The sequence below is a fragment of the Babylonia areolata genome, chromosome 20, assembly GCF_041734735.1.
Source record: "Babylonia areolata isolate BAREFJ2019XMU chromosome 20, ASM4173473v1, whole genome shotgun sequence".
NCBI classification, from domain to species: Eukaryota; Metazoa; Mollusca; class Gastropoda; order Neogastropoda; family Buccinidae; genus Babylonia; species Babylonia areolata.
The window spans coordinates 5,595,340-5,615,371 of record NC_134895.1 but is presented as its reverse complement, the minus strand read 5'-3'; the positions used below and the strand labels follow the sequence as shown (position 1 = coordinate 5,615,371).

At 43.7% G+C, this 20,032-nt stretch overlaps 1 protein-coding gene across 1 annotated transcript; it reads right to left on the bottom strand.

The window, feature by feature from the left end:
• Positions 1-1,625: 1,625 nt before the first annotated feature.
• Positions 1,626-19,483, bottom strand: LOC143295061 (GPI alpha-1,2-mannosyltransferase 3-like). Its single transcript, XM_076606623.1, has 6 exons — positions 18,823-19,483; positions 17,136-17,253; positions 13,147-13,373; positions 11,500-11,658; positions 9,727-9,984; positions 1,626-5,098 (listed from the first exon to the last, which is right to left on the bottom strand). The coding sequence occupies exons 1-6, from the start codon at positions 19,131-19,133 to the stop codon at positions 4,027-4,029; spliced, it is 2,145 nt and encodes a 714-aa protein (XP_076462738.1). The 5' UTR covers positions 19,134-19,483; the 3' UTR covers positions 1,626-4,026.
• Between the last annotated feature and the right edge of the window lie 549 nt (positions 19,484-20,032).

The following is a 20,032-nucleotide window of genomic DNA, read 5'->3' as shown; positions in this document are numbered from 1 at the left end:
ATGGTCGAAGGATGACCCCTTTTGATGAAACAACAAAGTTCAACAGCGTAAACAGAACTGTCAAAACCAGTGTGTTCAGTTCAACCATACGCACATAAGTGTCAAAAACCAGTGTGATAAGTTCAGAATGCAGCAGTCAACACCACAATTTGTGATTGGAAACTCTCGGAAAAAACATTGGTGAAAGCAGGGTAACCCTCAGTAAAATGTTTGGTGTAAGCATGGTAACACTCAGTAAAAACATTGGTGAAAACAGGTTAACCCTCAGTAAAAAGTTTGGTGTAAGCATGGTAACACTCAGTAAAAACATTGGTGAAAGCAGGGTAACCCTCAGTAAAAAGTTTGGTGTAAGCATGGTAACACTCAGTAAAAGCACTGGTGAAAGCAGAGTATAGGCTCGATGAGTTCAGAGAACTTTGTAGACAAGAGAACTGGTAGTGGTTTTACAAACAGCTAGATTGAACTGAACAAAAGGTGTCTGAATGTCCATGGAGATTTCTGTGGAAATTCTGAGGCCATCAATGACGCCAGTCTTGATGTCCACATTTTCACAATAAGGGACAATATGGGTCACTACAGGTGGATTACTTCATGGCCTTTGTTCATGTTTGTCACTAAACCAAGCATTGAACGGAAAATTGTATGCAGGACTGGTTATGAATGCTGCCTGGAGGTAGTCGTGAGAGCAAGACTGAATGTGCAGTTTGTCAGAGACAGCGGGCCACCTCTGGTTAGAGACTGTTCACAGGGGAGTGTTGAACACTCCCAGTCTGAGTGAAACAGTTCAAGGTTCTAAGTGGAGTGTTGGCCTAGTGGTAATGCGTCTGCCTAGAAGCATGAGAATCTGAGCACACTGGTTCGAATCTCGGTTGCCAGTATTTTCTCCCCCTCCACTAGACTTTAAGTGGTGGTCTGGATGCTGGTTATTCGGATGAGATGATAAACTGAGGTCCTGCGTGCAGCATGCACTTAACACCTGTAAAAGAACCCATGGTAACAAAATGATTGTCCCTGGCAAAGTTTGGTAGAAAAATCCACTTAAGATAACAAACAAAACTGCAGTTTGCAGGCAGAAAAAAGAAAAAAAAAATAGTGCTCCCAGTGCAGTGACGTGCTCTCCCTGGGAAGAGCAGCCTGAATTTCACACTGAAAAATTTGTTATGACAAAAGAGTAAAGAGTAATACAATAAGTAAGATCAGGCCAAACCATACACAGCACATCCATAATCCAATCTGTGTGAGTCCCTGACAGTCAAACAGTTCATTGTTTTTAAGTTAGATGAGGCCAAACCACACACAGAGCATCCCTGATCAAGTGATGATGAAATAGTTCAAGGATTATAAGTAAGATGAGGCCAAACCACTCACAGAACATCCCTGATCAAGTGATGATGAAATAGTTCAAGGATTATAAGTAAGATGAGGCCAAGCCACTCACAGAACATCCCTGATCAAGTGATGATGAAATAGTTCAAGGATTATAAGTAAGATGAGGCCAAGCCACTCACAGAACATCCCTGATCAAGTAATGATGAAACAGTTCAAGGGTTCTAAGTAAGGTCAGGCCAAACCACACACAGAACATCCTGCATCAAGTGATGATGAAAAAGTTCAAGAGTTCTAAGTAAGATGAGGCCAAGCCACTCACAAAACATCCCTGATCAAGTGATGATGAAATAGTTCAAGGATTATAAGTAAGATGAGGCCAAGCCACTCACAGAACATCCCTGATCAAGTAATGATGAAACAGTTCAAGGGTTCTAAGTAAGGCCAGGCCAAACCACACACAGAACACCCAGTCCGGAGTGGATCAAAGCTCTGTGAGTGACGACATGCAGGATGTTCTGAGATTTCTGGCAAGGCATTTTCAAAGCAAAATACAAGGATTTAATGAACCATTCAGTTGATTAACTCACAGGCTGAGAACAGCGCAATAGCTGCGGGGTTGACGGGTGCAATAGCTAAGTGGTTAAAGCATTGGACTTTCAATCTCAGGGTCCCAGGTTGGAATCTCAGTAACGGCGCCTGGTGGGTAAAGGGTGGAGATTTTTCCTATCTCCGTGGTCAACATTATTATGTGCAGACCTGCTAGCGCCTGAAACCCGTTCGTGTGTATACACATGCAGAAGATCAAATACGCACGTTAAAGAGCCTGTAAATCCACGTCAGTGTTTGGTGGGTTATGGAAACAAGAACATACCCAGCACGCACACCCCCAAAAAACGGAGTATGGCTGCCAACATGGCGGGGTAAATAAACAAAACGGTCATACACGTAAAATGTTACATGTCTGTCTGAGTGTGTATGTGTGCGTGCCTGAAATCTTACTGAATGGCGCAGGGAACGAATGCTGAGTGACCAGTGGCAGCTGTCCATATCATCTATATCATCATCATCAACAGCAACATAATTCATGAAACACACTAGGCTTAGAAGCCCCCCAAAAAACACTTAAATAAAACCTGCTATCAGCAGTTTGCATGATTTTGCTGAACTGACTAGATTACAATATCAAACATCTCACAAACCAATCACATGACACCTTAATTACAAAGACATCTCTCTTGATCACACATCACTTACGTAAACATCTCTCTAGATCACACATCATGTTCTTGTTCTTGTTGTTTTAGTCCAACCGACCGTACAGGGCCATGTCAGGACTGTCAAACCATACAAATGCTCAACCGCGTCAACACAAAACTGTCACATTTACAATGAAAACACGAAGACAAACCCACGTAACACAGTTCATGACACACTATCCCAACCATTTAGCTCCTTATGGCAAATAAGACTAGGCCATGCTGAGGATGCCAGCCATTCTGCTTAATTTATCATCTCCAGATAACAAAAAAAAATAGTAATAAAGAAACAAAACAATACATAAAAAAAGGCCATAATAGGCAAATAACACTGCAGAATGGGCAGCTAGTGCCCATCTCACTTACATAAACATCTCTCTAGATCACACATCACTTACATAAACATCTCAGTTGATCACACATCACTTACATAAACATCTCTCTAGATCACACATCAAGTACAAAAACACATCTGGATCGCACATCACTTTCATAAACATCTCACTGTCCTATTAAATCATGTTTTGCTTCCTGAATTTCTCCTCTGTCTGTCTTAAGATGAAGATCATGTTTGCTGTTTCTCATTAGATCAAACATCACTTGCATGAACATCTCACTATCTGATTAGATCACACTTCACTTACATAAACATCTCACTATCTATTAGATTACACGTCATTTACATAAACATCTCACTATCTATAAGATCACACATCATTTAAATAAACATCTCACTATCTATTAGATTACACATCATTCACATAAACATCTCCTATACTATTAGATCACACATCATTTACAATCGTCTCACAAATCCTATCTGACCACACATCATTTACATAAACATCTCATTATCCTGTTAGATCACACATCATTCACACAAACATCTGACTGTCCTACCAGATCACACATCAACTTACATAAACATCTGACTGTCACACAACACACACATCCCAACATGTGCCACATCACAAACACGACACACACCATAACACACAACACATACACCATAAAACACAACACACACACCACAAAACACAACATGCACACCACACACACACACCACAAAACACAACACACACACCACAACACACAACACACACACCACAACAAACACACCACACACCACAAAACAACACACACACACACCACAACACACAACACATACACCACAAAACACACACTACACACACACCACAAAACACAACACACACACCACAACACACAACACATACACCACAAAACACAACACACACACACCACAAAACACAACACACATACTACAGCACACACCACAAAACACAACACACCACAAAACACAAGACACCACAAAACGCAACACACACACCACAACACACACCACAAAACACACACCACAAAACGCAACACACACACCACAACACACAACTGTGCCCCAAAGTCCTCACCAACTGGCCTGCTGCTACCTACAGCTGACCATGACATGGGATCCCAGACGGCCCTCAGGGAAGTGCGTGTGGAAGAACTGGGCACAGTGCGTGTAGCCCCCCTGCTGCAGAAAGTCGGTGATGTTGGGCTTCAGACTGTTGAAGTAGACCAGGTGCGAGGGCAGGGGGGGAGGGGAGTCTGGGGAGCCCCCGGGGGCATGCCCCCCATAGCGCCGTCGCAGCCAGCCCCCAGGGTCCTGGTAGAACAGGTCGGCCTCATCCGTGTAGTTGGGCAGGTGCCGCAGGTTGGGCTCGCAGGTGAGGAAAGTCAAGCTGACGTTGGTGTGCAGGTGACTGTAGAAGGGGGTGGAGTGGCAGGGCATCAGGAAGAGCACGCTCATGCGGGGGGGTGGCGCCCCCTGCTGGTGGCTCTGCCTGCTGGTGGCGGTGGCATGGTGCAGGAAGTTCATAACGTCCAGTGTGCCGCGCTGGTGGATGAGGGAGAAGTACAGCAGGGGCAGCAGGTTGCTGACCGCCAGCACCACCACCGCGCACTGCACTCTCTGGGCCCGCTGATGGTGTTCTCCCTTGATCCTCCCCCCTCCTCCTCCCCTTCCTCCTCCTCCTGCCGCCCCACCCACCACAGCAGCAGCAGCATCATGGGAACTTGCTGCATCACCACCCCCTGCTGCCTTCTCGCACAGGGGGCTGGACCCGGGACCCTGCGCTGTGTCAGGCCTGGGCTCTGATGGCTCCTGGTGCCCCCTGACCTGTGACCTGTCCCCCTCAACCTGTGACCCGTTCCCCCTGACCTGTGACCCATCCTCCTCGACCTGTGACCTGTCACCCCTGACCTGTGACCTGTCACTGTCAGCCAGGAGATTCTGATTCACGCAGGCACCGCTGCCATCCTGCGCGGCCTCCTGCCCTCCCCCCTCACTCCTCCCCTCTCCTCCTGCCCCGCCCTGCCCTCCCTCCTCCCCGGCTGTGTGGGTGGAGGGGAGTGGGGCGGGGGGCTGGCTGATGGAGTGGAAGTACAGGCCGCAGTAGTGCATGGCCAGAGGAAGCAGCGGCAGCAGGAAGCGGAACTCCTTGTGGGCCAGCAGGCTGCAAACACACACAGCGACACGCTTTGTGACACACTTTGTGAGGTGTAAACAGGTAATAGCATTTATTTTTGTGGCACTTTGAATGATTGTGTGGTTGAGACTGCGCATGTGTGATGCTAGGGGAAGCAATTGCGTGTTTCTTATGAATATGATTTTACTGGAATCATCGTTCCTGAATGTCAGAGAGTAGAGTTCTGGATAGCTCAACTGATCCTGTCACAGCAATTGTAAGCCAGAGCGTGAGAATCGGTTGAACCGGACGGGTCCTTGTGTTGCAATGTTTTGCCTTTTGTCACACTGATGAGGTGAGGATATATCTTTAGTATTACTGTTCGGTCCTATTATTGTTATCATTATTTATATGTTTTTGTTCTTCATTATTTATCAAACATTTTGTATTTTTCTTGTTGTTCATTGGATTACTGAATTTCTCCATTGTAGAAAACTAATGGAAAGGCAAACCATTTCTGTAATTGTTTGATGTTCCTTTCCATTTGATTGTCTTTGTTATTATCATAGATCAATTCATTGAAGTGATAAAAGTGTTATATTTGAATTGTCTATAACCCCCGAAAACGGAGTATGGCTGCCTACATGGCGCGGTAAAAACGGTCATACACGTAAAAGCCCACTCATATACATACGAGTGAACGCGGGAGTTGCAGCCAATGAATGCAGAAGAAGAAGAAGAATTGTCTATATATTTTCCAATTGGTGGTACTACTAAAGTTCCGTGCTGCACATTACAAATACAGTTTATAGTTATACTGTTTTAGGAATATTTTTGGCATGTTTTATTAAATGGTGCTTGTGTACTTTCTTTGCAGAGGTTCATGCACTGACGCGCATTCTTGTGCATCGTCATTGTAATTCAAGACTAAAACAGAGTACTTCTCTGAACAGGCCTTCGTGTGTGTTCTTCATTCCCTTTCCTCCTCCTCTTGTCCTCCTCACCATCTTCTTAAAGCAGCTGTATAGAATCCACCCACCACACTACAACAAACACACACACACACACACACACTTTGTGACACACTTGTGAGGTGTAAACACACACAGCGACATGCTTTGTGACATGCTTTGTGAGCTGTAAACACACACAGCGACATGCTTTGTGACATGCTTTGTGAGCTGTAAAGACACACATTGACACTCTTTGTGAACTGTCAACACACACAGCGACACACTTTGTGAGCTGTAAACACACACAGCAACACTGTGAGCTGTCAACACACACAGCGACACACTTTGTGAGCTGTAAACACACACAGCAACACTGTGAGCTGTCAACACACACAGTGACACTCTTTGTGAGCTGTTAACACACACTGTGACAATCTTTGTGAGCTGTAAACACACACAGCAACACTCTTTGTGAGCTGTAAACACACACAGTAACACTCTTTGTGAGCTGTAAACACACACTGTGACACTCTTTGTGAGCTGTAAACACACACTGTGACACTCTTTGTGAGCTGTAAACACACACAGCAACACTCTTTGTGAACTGTAAACACACACTGTGACACTCTTTGTGAGCTGTAAACACACACAGTAACACTCTTTGTGAGCTGTAAATACACACAGCGACACTCTTTGTGAGCTGTAAACATGTAAATACACACTGTGACACTCTTTGTGAGCTGTAAACACACACTGTGACACTCTTTGTGAACTGTAAACACACACAGCAACACTCTTTGTGAGCTGTAAACACACACAGTAACACTCTTTATGAACTGTAAACACACACAGTAACACTCTTTGTGAGCTGTAAACACCCACAACAACACTCTTTATGAGCTGTAAACACACACTGTGACACTTTTTGTGAGCTGTAAACACACACAGCAACACTCTTTGTGACAGAATGGCACCTGTACTGTGTGTGATGAATGTGCACTTTTGTTTGTGCTTTCATATCCATGAAACTGAATGTTTGTTGCATATATGTTGTGCATGTGCAGTGTGTGTGTGTGTGTGTGTGTGTGTGTGTGTGTGTGTGTGTTTGTGTTTGTGTCTCTGTGTGTGTGAGTGTCTGTATGTTTATTTACATTTATTTGCTTATTTGCTGATTTATTATCATTACTGTCTTTTTTTCTTTTTTTTCTTTTTTTTTAATAGATTTTTTTCTCATGTTTATCTTATTTCACTAACCATCTGTTATCCCTTTTTTTATATATATATAATTATTCATTCACTGATTCAATAATGTATCAATTTATTTGTTTATCCTTTTTTTTTTCACAAGGCCTGACTAAGAGTGTTGCATTACGCTGCTGGTCAGGCATCTGCTTAGCAGATGTGGTGTAGTGAATATATATGTGTTTGTCCAAATACAGTGACGCTTCCTTGAGTAACTGAATTAAACTGAACTGAGATAGAAAGGTCAGGTATGAGACTGGTACCTGTACATAATGTGTGTGATGACTGAGATAGAAAGGTATGAGACTGGCACCTGTACATAATGTGTGTGATGACTGAGATAGAAAGGTATGAGACTGGTACCTGTACATAATGTGTGTGATGACTGAGATAGAAAGGTATGAGACTGGCACCTGTACATAATGTGTGTGATGACTGAGATAGAAAGGTATGAGACTGGTACCTGTACATAATGTGTGTGATGATTGAGGTAGAAAGGTATGAGACTGGCACCTGTACAGAATGTGTGTGATGACTGAGATAGAAAGGTATGAGACTGGCACCTGTACAGAATGTGTGTGATGACTGAGATAGAAAGGTATGAGACTGATACCTGTACATAATGTGTGTGATGACTGAGATAGAAAGGTATGAGACTGGCACCTGTACAGAATGTGTGTGATGACTGAGATAGAAAGGTATGAGACTGGCACCTGTACATAATGTGTGTGATGACTGAGAGAGAAAGGTACCTGTACATAATGTGTGTGATGACTGAGATAGAAAGGTCAGGTATGCGACTGGCACCTGAACAAAATGTGTGTGATAAGACACAGACCGATAGGGCAGGTATGACACTAGCTGGAGGTACCTGAACAATGATGTGTGGTAAGGCAGACAGAGAGGGCAGGTATGACACTGGAAGAGGTACCTGAACAATGTGTGGTAAGACAGACAGAGAGGGCAGGTATGACACTGGAAGAGGTACCTGAACAATGATGTGTGGTAAGACAGAGAGGGCAGGTATGACACTGGAAGAGGTACCTGAACAATGATGTGGTAAGACAGACAGAGAGGGCAGGTATGACACTGGAAGAGGTACCTGAACAATGTGTGGTAAGACAGACAGAGAGGGCAGGTATGACACTGGAAGAGGTACCTGAACAATGTGTGGTAAGACAGACAGAGAGGGCAGGTATGACACTGGAAGAGGTACCTGAACAATGTGTGGTAAGACAGACAGAGAGGGCAGGTATGACACTGGAAGAGGTACCTGAACAATGATGTGTGGTAAGACAGACAGAGAGGGCAGGTATGACACTGGAAGAGGTACCTGCCACAAATGATGTGGTAAGACAGACAGAGAGGGCAGGTATGACACTGGAACAGGTACCTGAACAATGATGTGTGGTAAGACAGACAGAGAGGGCAGGTATGACACTGGAAGAGGTACCTGAACAATGATGTGTGGTAAGACAGACAGAGAGGGCAGGTATGACACTGGAACAGGTACCTGAACAATGATGTGGTAAGACAGACAGAGAGGGCAGGTATGACACTGGAAGAGGTACCTGAACAATGTGTGGTAAGACAGAGAGGGCAGGTATGACACTGGAAGAGGTACCTGAACAATGATGTGTGGTAAGACAGACAGAGAGGGCAGGTATGACACTGGAAGAGGTACCTGAACAATGATGTGGTAAGACAGAGAGGGCAGGTATGACACTGGAAGAGGTACCTGAACAATGTGTGGTAAGACAGAGAGGGCAGGTATGACACTGGAAGAGGTACCTGAACAATGATGTGTGGTAAGACAGAGAGGGCAGGTATGACACTGGAAGAGGTACCTGAACAATGATGTGGTAAGACAGACAGAGAGGGCAGGTATGACACTGGAACAGGTACCTGAACAATGTGTGGTAAGACAGACAGAGAGGGCAGGTATGACACTGGAAGAGGTACCTGAACAATGATGTGGTAAGACAGAGAGGGCAGGTATGACACTGGAAGAGGTACCTGAACAATGATGTGGTATGACAGACAGAGAGGGCAGGTATGACACTGGAACAGGTACCTGAACAATGATGTGGTATGACAGACAGAGAGGGCAGGTATGACACTGGAAGAGGTACCTGAACAATGATGTGTGGTAAGACAGACAGAGAGGGCAGGTATGACACTGGAACAGGTACCTGAACAATGATGTGGTAAGACAGACAGAGAGGGCAGGTATGACACTGGAACAGGTACCTGAACAATGATGTGGTAAGACAGACAGAGAGGGCAGGTATGACACTGGAACAGGTACCTGAACAATGTGTGGTAAGACAGACAGAGAGGGCAGGTATGACACTGGAAGAGGTACCTGAGCAATGATGTATGGTAAGACAGAGAGGGCAGGTATGACACTGGAAGAGGTACCTGAGCAATGATGTATGGTAAGACAGACAGAGAAGGCAGGTATGACACTGGAAGAGGTACCTGAGCACGAAGACCTGCCAGAGGATGAGCAGCAGCAGTGCTGGTTGCTGGGAGCGACATGCCCCCAGCAAGAAGGGCAGCAGGTGAGGCCCTAGGGTGACAGGTACGCCCTGGGTCAGGTACCAGTGCCAGGGGTGGCGGCCGTAGAAGCCACTCCCTCCACTCACCACGTTGAAGTGCAGGAAGTTGAGGTGCACCAGGATCCAGCGCCCATACCACACCCTGTCAATCACCGTGGACACACCCACCACCGTCAGCCTGAAACAGGCCATAGAATAACTACATCAGCTCACCACTGTCTGTCTGAAACAGGTCACAAAATAACTACATCAGCCCACCACTGTCAGTCTGAAACAGGTCACAGCATAACTACAACAGCCCACCACTGTCAGTCTGAAACAGGTCACAGAATAACTACAACAGCCCACCACTGTCAGTCTGAAACAGGTAGGCCACAGAATAACTACATCAGCCCACCACTGTCAGTATCACAGAATAACTACAACAGCCTACCACTGTAAGTCTGAAACAGGTCACAGAATAACTACAACAGCCCACCACTGTCAGTATCACAGAATAACTACAACAGCCTACCACTGTAAGTCTGAAACAGGTCACAGAATAACTACAACACAACAGCCCACCACTGTCAGTATCACAGAATAACTACAACAGCCTACCACTGTAAGTCTGAAACAGGTCACAGAATAACTACAACAGCCCACCACTGTCAGTCTGAAACAGGCCACAGAATAACTACAACAGCCCACCACTGTCAGTCTGAAACAGGTCACAGAATAACTACAACAGCCCACCACTGTCAGTCTGAAACAGGTCACAGAATAACTACAACAGCCCACCACTGTCAGTCTGAAACAGGTCACAGAATAACTACAACAGCCCACCACTGTCAGTCTGAAACAGGCCACAGAATAACTACAACAGCCCACCACTGTCAGTCTGAAACAGGTCACAGAATAACTACAACAGCCCACCACTGTCAGTCTGAAACAGGTCACAGAATAACTACAACAGCCCACCACTGTCAGTCTGAAACAGGTCACAGAATAACTACAACAGCCCACCACTGTCAGTCTGAAACAGGCCACAGAATAACTACAACAGCCCACCACTGTCAGTCTGAAACAGGTCACAGAATAACTACAACAGCCCACCACTGTCAGTCTGAAACAGGCCACAGAATAACTACATCAGCCCACCACTGTCAGGCCGAAACGGCCCACAGAATAACTCCAGCCAAATGTCCTTGGGGAGAAGTGAACTTTCATTATCAGTAATACACCCACCTTCCCATATGGGCACAGACTAACAATCAGTGAGCACAGACTTACAATCAGTGCACACATACACGAAAATCAGTGAATAGACTTAAAAATCAGTGAGCTAAGAAAACAAAAAACAAAGCACAGACATAAAAATCACTGCACAGACATAAAAATCATTAAACACATACATAAAAATCATTAAGCACAGACTTAAAAATCATTCAGCACAGACTTAAAAATTGTGTAGCACAGACTTGAAAATAGTTAAACACAGATGTACAATCAGTAAGCACAGACAAGTTTACAAATCAGTGAGCACAGACTTATGAATTATCAAGCACAGACTTTAAAAAAAATCAATATAAAAAATCTACAAGATCAGTGTATACAGACTTACAAACCAATTCTAAAGATACACAAATTAGTGAGCACAGACTTACAATCAGACATGACAGATTTCAGAACATGACAGTGAACATCAACACACCCTGTGGTGATGTAGAGTCTCAAGACAGACCAGAGTGCTGTCCCTTTGCAACGCTGCAGATGCCAGGCGGCCAGAAGTACCCACAGAACAGCAGCCGTGGGTCGCACCACCACCGACATGGCTGCCAGAGCCACGAACCACCGGACGTCTCTTCCACTTCTGAACACACACACACACACACACACACACACACACACACAGAGTGTAAAACAGATGTGGCTGTCAGTCATAAACCACTGACTATATCCTTTACTTCCAAACACACACAGTGTAATTAAAAAAAGAATCTGGATTCCACTGTCACAAACCATCAACAGGCACAGACAGGCATAAGCAGACAGACAGACAGGCACAAAATTTAATAGAAACAAACACTGAAAAAGACAGGCATAGACAGACAGGCACAGATATACAGCCACAGACAGGCAGATACAGACAGACAGGCACAGACACATGTACAGGCACAGACAGGCAGGCACAGACACATATACAGGCACAGACAGACAGGCACTGACACATATACAGACACAGACAGACAGGCACTGACACATATACAGACACAGACAGACAGGCACCAGCACATATATAGGCACAGACAGACAGGCACAAACACATATTCAGGCACAGACAGACAGCCACACAGACAGACAGGCACAGACACATATACAGGCACAGACAGACAGGTAAAGACACATATACAGACACAGACAGACAGACCGGCACAGACATGACAGGCACAGAGAGACAGGTGGAGACACATATACAGGCACAGACAGACAGGCAGGCACAGACACATATACAGGCACAGGCACAGGCAGACAGGCAGGCACAGACACATATACAGGCACAGATAGACAGGCAGGCACAGACACATATACAGGCACAGACAGACAGGCACTGACACATATACAGGCACAGACAGACAGGCAGGCACAGACACATATACAGGCACAGACAGGCAGGCACAGACACATATACAGGCACAGACAGACAGGCAGGCACAGACACATATACAGGCACAGACAGACAGGCAGGCACAGACACATATACAGGCACAGGCAGACAGGCAGGCACAGACACATATACAGGCACAGGCAGACAGGCACAGACAGACAGACAGACAGACAGGCACAGACACATATACAGGCACAGACAGACAGGCATAGACACATATACAGGCACAGACAGACAGGCAGATACAGACAGATGGATACAGAATGACAGGCACAGACAGACAGGCAGATATAGACAGGCACAGACAGACAGATAGAGACAGACAGGCACAGGCAGACAGACAAGCACAGACAGACATAGACAGGCACAGACAGACAGGCACAGACACATATACGGATACAGACAGACAGGCACAGACACATATACGGATACAGACAGACAGGCACAGACAGACAGGCACAGACAGACAGGCACAGACACATATACGGATACAGACAGACAGGCAGGCACAGGCAGACAGGCACAGACAGACAGGCACAGACACATATATGGATACAGACAGGCAGGCACAGACACATATACGGATACAGACAGACAGGCACAGACAGGCAGGCACAGACAGCCAGGCACAGGCAGGCAGGCAGAAGCAGACAAGACATGCCAAGGCGGACGCATCATCACTGTGTTACTCACTGAGTGGCCCCCGGCCAGGGGAAGTAGTAGAGAGCAGCAGTGACCAGAGTGGTCTCCACTCCGTTGCTGAGGGTTCGTGTGCAGCAGTAGGCAGTGAACCAAGACAGCAGCTGACAGAGCAGGGTCCACTGGGCCACCTCCCGCCCTGCCAGACGGCCGGACAGCCAGTACAGGTACATGTCCCCAACGCTGGCCACCACCCCCTGCAGCAGGCGTGGACCTCGAATCTGGTGACACAGGGATTGACACATGCTGACCAACACAGGGATTGACACATGCTGACCAACAACAATGGGATTGACACATGCTGACCAACAACACAGGGACTGACACAACACAGGGATTGACACATGCTGACCAACAACAATGGGATTGACACACGCTCACCAATCAACACAGGGATTGACACACACTGACCAACAAAGGGATTGACACAAGCTGACCAATAACACAGGGATTGACAGGGATTGACACATGCTGACCAACACAGAGATTGACACACTCTGACCAACACAGGGATTGACACACACTGACCAAGGGATTGACACTCACTGACCAACACAGTGATTGACACATGCTGACCAACATAGGGATTGACACATGCTGACTAACACAGTGATTGACACATGCTGACCAACACAGGAATTGACACATGCTGACCAACACAGGGACTGACACATGCTGACCAAAACAATGGGATTGACACACGCTGACCAAAACAATGGGATTGACACTCACTGACCAACACAGTGATTGACACAACACAGGGATTGACACACGCTGACCAACACAGGGATTGACACAACACTGGGATTGACACACGCTGACCAACACAGGGATTGACACAACACAGGGATTGACACATGCTGACCAACACAGGGATTGACACACGCTGACCGACACAGTGATTGACACAACACAGGGATTGACACATGCTGACCAACACAGGGATTGACACATGCTGACCAACACAGGGATTGACACACACTGACCAACACTGAGAATGACACACTGACCAACACAGGGATTGACACACACTGACCAACACTGAGATTGACACACTGGCCAACAACACATGGATTGACACACACTCACCAACACAGGGACTGACACACACTAACACTGAGACTGACACACACTCACCAACACAGGGATGCTGAAAAATCAACACAAAAATTGACACACGCTGACTAACTTAAAGACTGAGACACGCTAAAAAAAAACCCACATGGATTGACACATGCAGACAACCAACACAGAGATTGACACACGCTGACAAACAACTCTCCACACAAGGGGGATCTGACACACACGGGGACTGACACGCCACAATTGAGCCCCAGGTGTGGGCATTTCCATAGATCTGCAGGCAGTGCATTAGGTCTGAAGTTTAAATCCCTCAATTCACCTGAAAAACACACCCTCACCTCCAGCTGCTTACACTTAAGTTACAAATAAGGAAAAGAAAATTTACTACCAATGACACATTTTTCTCTTTGGGTCTTATTAAGTTTACCCTGTCCCCCCACCCACCCAAAACCTTCAACACACACACCACACACACACACCACACACACACACACACACAAACACACACACACACACACACACACACACACACACACACACACACCGTATTTGATTTTGATCTCATAATAATCTGAACCATGTTGGTTACATCTGATTCATGTCCAACCAAGCAGGGACTTTGTGTAGGTTACTTAAAATATAAACAATGCAACAAACAAGAGGGAAGATATTGCTACCATACTTCATAACTCTGGTAATCACTTTCACCTTTTCTGCTTTGCTGAAATTCAACTATCTTCACACATTTCAGATGCTGATATGAACATGCCAGGATAACAAATTATTCGATCAGACCCAATGAAACCCAAAGCTACAGGTTTACTTATATATTTTGCATCCCCGTCAAATTGTAAACGACTAAGTAGTCTTGAAGCTTATAATGCAGAATCATCTGGGTTGAAATTAAGATAAATGATAACAAACCTCTTTTAATAAGATTTGTATACAGAAACCCGTCACAGAATACAGACTGGGAGGACAGGTCTAGCTCTGTTATGGACGAAGTGATTATATTTGATTATGAAACTATTATTTTGGGAGACTTCAATTTAGATTTACAAAAACCCAAACCAATCAGAGCTACTCCATGCATGGCCTAGAACAGCTGACTGACAGACCAACACATCTAACTGAAAGCACATCCACTTTGATAGATCACATTTACAGCAATACATAACAAAACATTGTCAAAGTCTGTGATCCACCATGTGGCTGCAGTGATCATTACCCAATTTGTTTTACATGGTTCAAAAATAGAGTTAAAATTCCAAAGGTTGGGCATAAAACTATATATTATAGGAATTTTAAGAACTTCAAAGATGTTTTTCTTTCAGATCAAGCAAACTCGCCTTTAGATTGCATATACCAGATAACAGATCTTGATCAAGCATTTGAATTCTGGATAAATACATTCTCTTCTGTATACAACAAACATGCACCATTTGCAATGAAAAGAATTAGACAAGAAACAAAACCACCATGGATAACAAAAGAAACTGACATTGAAATACATTTAAGAGACTATCTACATACCTATGGAACAATTTAAGAAACAGAGAAATAAGGTAAATGCAATGAAACATAAATCAAAATGTAACTTTTTTCAAAACATGTTAGTTTCCACTAAAGATTCTCGTAAAATCTGGAAAACTATTAATATGTTAAACAATAAACATGTGTCAAGAAACCAACACACTGTCACTGACATAACAGCAGATCACTTAAACAATCACTTTACAAACATTGCTGATAAAATTATCAAATGACAGAACCAGTGAAAATGACCTTTACAATTTAAAATAGTATGTTAATTCAAAGGAAATTAACGTTCCATTTAGTCTCCAACCAATGGACAGTCTTAGATGTTAGTAAGAGTTTATCACTGCTAAAACAGTCTGGCACTCGTGACTTGGATGAGTTGGATGGAAGAATATTAAAGCTTTCTTCCCCTTTTATTGTTGATTGACTGATATATCTTTATAATTTGTGTATTGATAAGAAATATTTTCCTTTAAGATTCAAGCAAGCTAGAGTTATTCCTCTCTACAAATCAGGTGATTCTTCTGATCCATCAAATTATAGACCAGTTTCTGTCTTGTCTGTTTTATCAAAACCTGTAGAGAAACACTTGCAAAAAGCTTTGTATACTTATCTTATCAATAACAAACTAATCCACGAAGATCAGTCTGGTTTTCATGAAATCATTCTTGCCACACTGCTCTCAAACAACTTACTGACAGTATTTTCCATAACATTAATGAAAATAAATTCACAGGTCTTCTTTTTATAGATTTTGAAAAATCCTTTGATGTAATTAGTCATTCGTTGTTAATTCACAAATTAGAAGTGTATAATTTAACACCAGATTTTACCCATCTTATAGAATCTTTTCTTTCGGACAGGAAACAGTTAGTAGCAGTAAATAATCAAACCTCAAAATTAAAATCAATCAAATATGGAGTCATGCAACATCATTGTCGGTGGATTCATGGGGGACTGTAGTTGGAGGGATGGGGTGGCGGTCTCCACTCTGGAGGAGACGCTCACTCAGTCTGGCTCCACGACTAAGCCATTACTGTCGTCAGTAGGGGGCTCAGCAGGTAGTGTCCTAAGTACATTAAATCAGAACACGCACTACCAAACACCACTGAAGTGACTCAATGGCAGTGCAGGGTCTCCTCTGGTGTGTGGCCTTCTGGCAACCTAACATTGATGGTTGCCTGTGGACTGCCAGCACCAGGACTGTGACAGATGAACCCAGTGTGGCTGTGTGTGGAGGACTGGGAATGAGCAGCATGGGAGTAATGCCACTGAAATGGTGCAGATGATGGGGCAGCAAAAAAAAAAAAAAAAAAAAAACAGAGAAAAATTGTGCAACATGGCAGGTGCAGTGCACTGACCAGCAGTCCTCTGTAGTCCAGCCCCAGCACCGCCAGCAGTTTGTAGAGGGAGGCCAGCAACAGGGGGTAGGCATAGCTGCGAATGCCCACTCTCCACTCCCACGTCAGATAGCCATAGCTGTCAGCGCTCAGGAACATGATCAATTATGATAGGTTGCATTGCATTGTGTTGTATCCTACTGTACTGCATTGTATTATATTCTATTGTATCATATTGCATTGCATTGCATGGATCATGATCAATTGTGATGGAGTGCATTGTATTGTATTGTATCATACTGTACTGCATTGTGTTATATTCTATTGTATCATATTGCACAGCATTGCATTGTATTTGTTTTCCTATCAAAGTGAACTTTTCGAAAGGGACAACCCTTTTGTTGCCATTTTGTTGTTTTTTGCTGAGTGCATATAACTAAATAATAAAATAGGGAAGTCAAAAGGGATGTAGTGTGTTGGTCATAACAATTGTATCTGATCATTATTTTATCTCAGTGTCCAATATCCAAATAATACCAATAATAGGCAAAGAAAATGGAATGTGGTGACGGGCATAATTATTGTATCATTATCCTAATCCTATCATTAACAGACTCACTATAACATTATACATAATATGGGTAAGTCAAAGGGAGATGTAGCGTTGACCGTATCATCACCTCACTGTATCCAAAGAATAAAAGAAAAAAATGCCAGTCAAAAGTGGCACATAAACATGATGTAGTGTCTGCACATGTATGATGCAGTTTTAGCTATGACACTTTTTTCATCTTCTTATCATCATCATATCATCAGTATGTCTCACTATACCCTAACAATATCTGCCTGTCAAGAGCTAGAGTGGGAGTAAAAATCCTGATCCATGTAGGAATCAAACTGTGAACACTCTGCGCCTAACTTCCTATGACTTCTATTGCACTCCACATTGTCAGAGTATGTTTATATAATTACAACAACAAACAATAACTTTGGAAAATGTTACCCTCCAATGTATCATTTATGTTAACAATAACAAACAATAACTCAAGAAAGCATTACCCTCCATTGTATCATACAGTGTATCTTGATAATAACAGATAATAATTAAGAATAACATTATCAACAGCTGATAACATAATTCAATATAAGAAACGTAATAAACAATAACTAAGAAGTGCACTGGGTGACACTGCTGGTCAGGCATTTGTTTAGCAGATGTGGTGTAGCATATGGATTTGTCCGAATATTATGACACCTCCTAGCGTAACTTAACTGAACTAAGAAGAATATAATCAAATGATAAAGTGGAAAAGCTTAGTTGTTTATACAATAATGTATAAAGTATACTGCCATATTTTCAAATTACATTACTACACCAGATTTTATTAAGAATGGAATCAGAAACAAGACTGAAGACAGTTCACAACAAGTAGTTTTTACACAGCTAACACAATAACAAAAACATAGGACAGTTCATACTCATAACTGGTAGTTCTTAAACAGCTACCCCACCAGTATCTATGAATACTATTGTATTAAACTGAAATGAAGCATATAATATCATCAAGGATTAAAGGGATATAAGGAAAACCAACCAACCAATATACAATATTCCCCTGAACTTCTCAAACACCAAAGAAAAGAAAACAAATTTTAATTCTAAAATATCTTACATTTAACAGACAGTTAAGACATTGAAAAAGGATACTCAAAAACCATGTTATGAGCAACTTCCATGGACTGCCAAAATTCATCAGGAACAAAAAAGGTTTGAATCAGTAAAGCATTCACCAGTCGAATTACAACCAATCCCAGGAAGATTGTTTTATCAGATGCCATTATCTTTGCAATAACTGAAGACCCCAGAACTTGCTTATGGAAAAATGCATCTTCATTTTTGTTCGAACTGTGTTGGGTTGCTCTGAGAGGTTGACTTTTCCCAACTCTACTGAGGAATTCGGCTGGCGGTTTGCTTTTTCGCCTCCGAATCATTGCTGTACTTTTATTATTTTTTGTCATTATGCTGGTCTAACGTGGCCAAACAAAACGTGCACAGAACCTTATATCACAAAATAACACATCAGTGGGTCAAGCTGCAAAACTGTGACATGACGTGGAATGGATCGCATTGCCGTCTTACGATCGGTGAATCAAAACAACTACAAAGACATGCTTCCTTAGATCAGGACAACAACATTACACCAGTTTTCCAAGTTTCAACCCGATTAAAAATCGTATTTGTCTTCTGGGAAATAATGCATCGCTCTTCTCAGTGTTTACATGCGAGGTGAAAAAGAAATGTCGACCACTAGCTCTGCCTGATCGATTCTGGTCCTGCAAACTTCGGCGTTGGTGGAAACAAGCCGGAAGTGCCGGATCAAACGCCGAGCCGACATGTCTATTTACCACAACATTTATGAAAAAAATCCAAGCAAAAAGACCTTTCAAGCAACCACTGACCAATACCTTTTCATCGCACCTTTCGTCATTTTCTTCGTCTGTGAAAACCTAATCAACGACTGCTGCAGCCGTGACTTGCCTTTCTGGAGGCTGTCTGCTTTAAATTACATTGCATTGCATTCCTTTCCTCTTCGAGTTTTACAACCCTGTGCGGCTAGGGGACTGTGTATCTGACCTGAATTTGAAAATGGAAAGCGTTCCATGAGTTCCAGGAGTCCAGAAGGCTCCACCACAACTGCTGCTGCTACCGCAAATGCTGCTGCTACCTCCAAACAACTGCTGCTGCTGCAACCAGAACTGCAGCTGCGCTACTGTTTCATAGGTTTAGTGCTGCTGCCGCTGCTGCTGCTGCTACTACTACTACTACTACTACTACTACTACTGCTGCTGCTGCTGCTGCTGCTGCTGCTGCAACTACTGCAACGTCTCTCAGTGTGTGTGTGTGTGTGTGTGTGTGT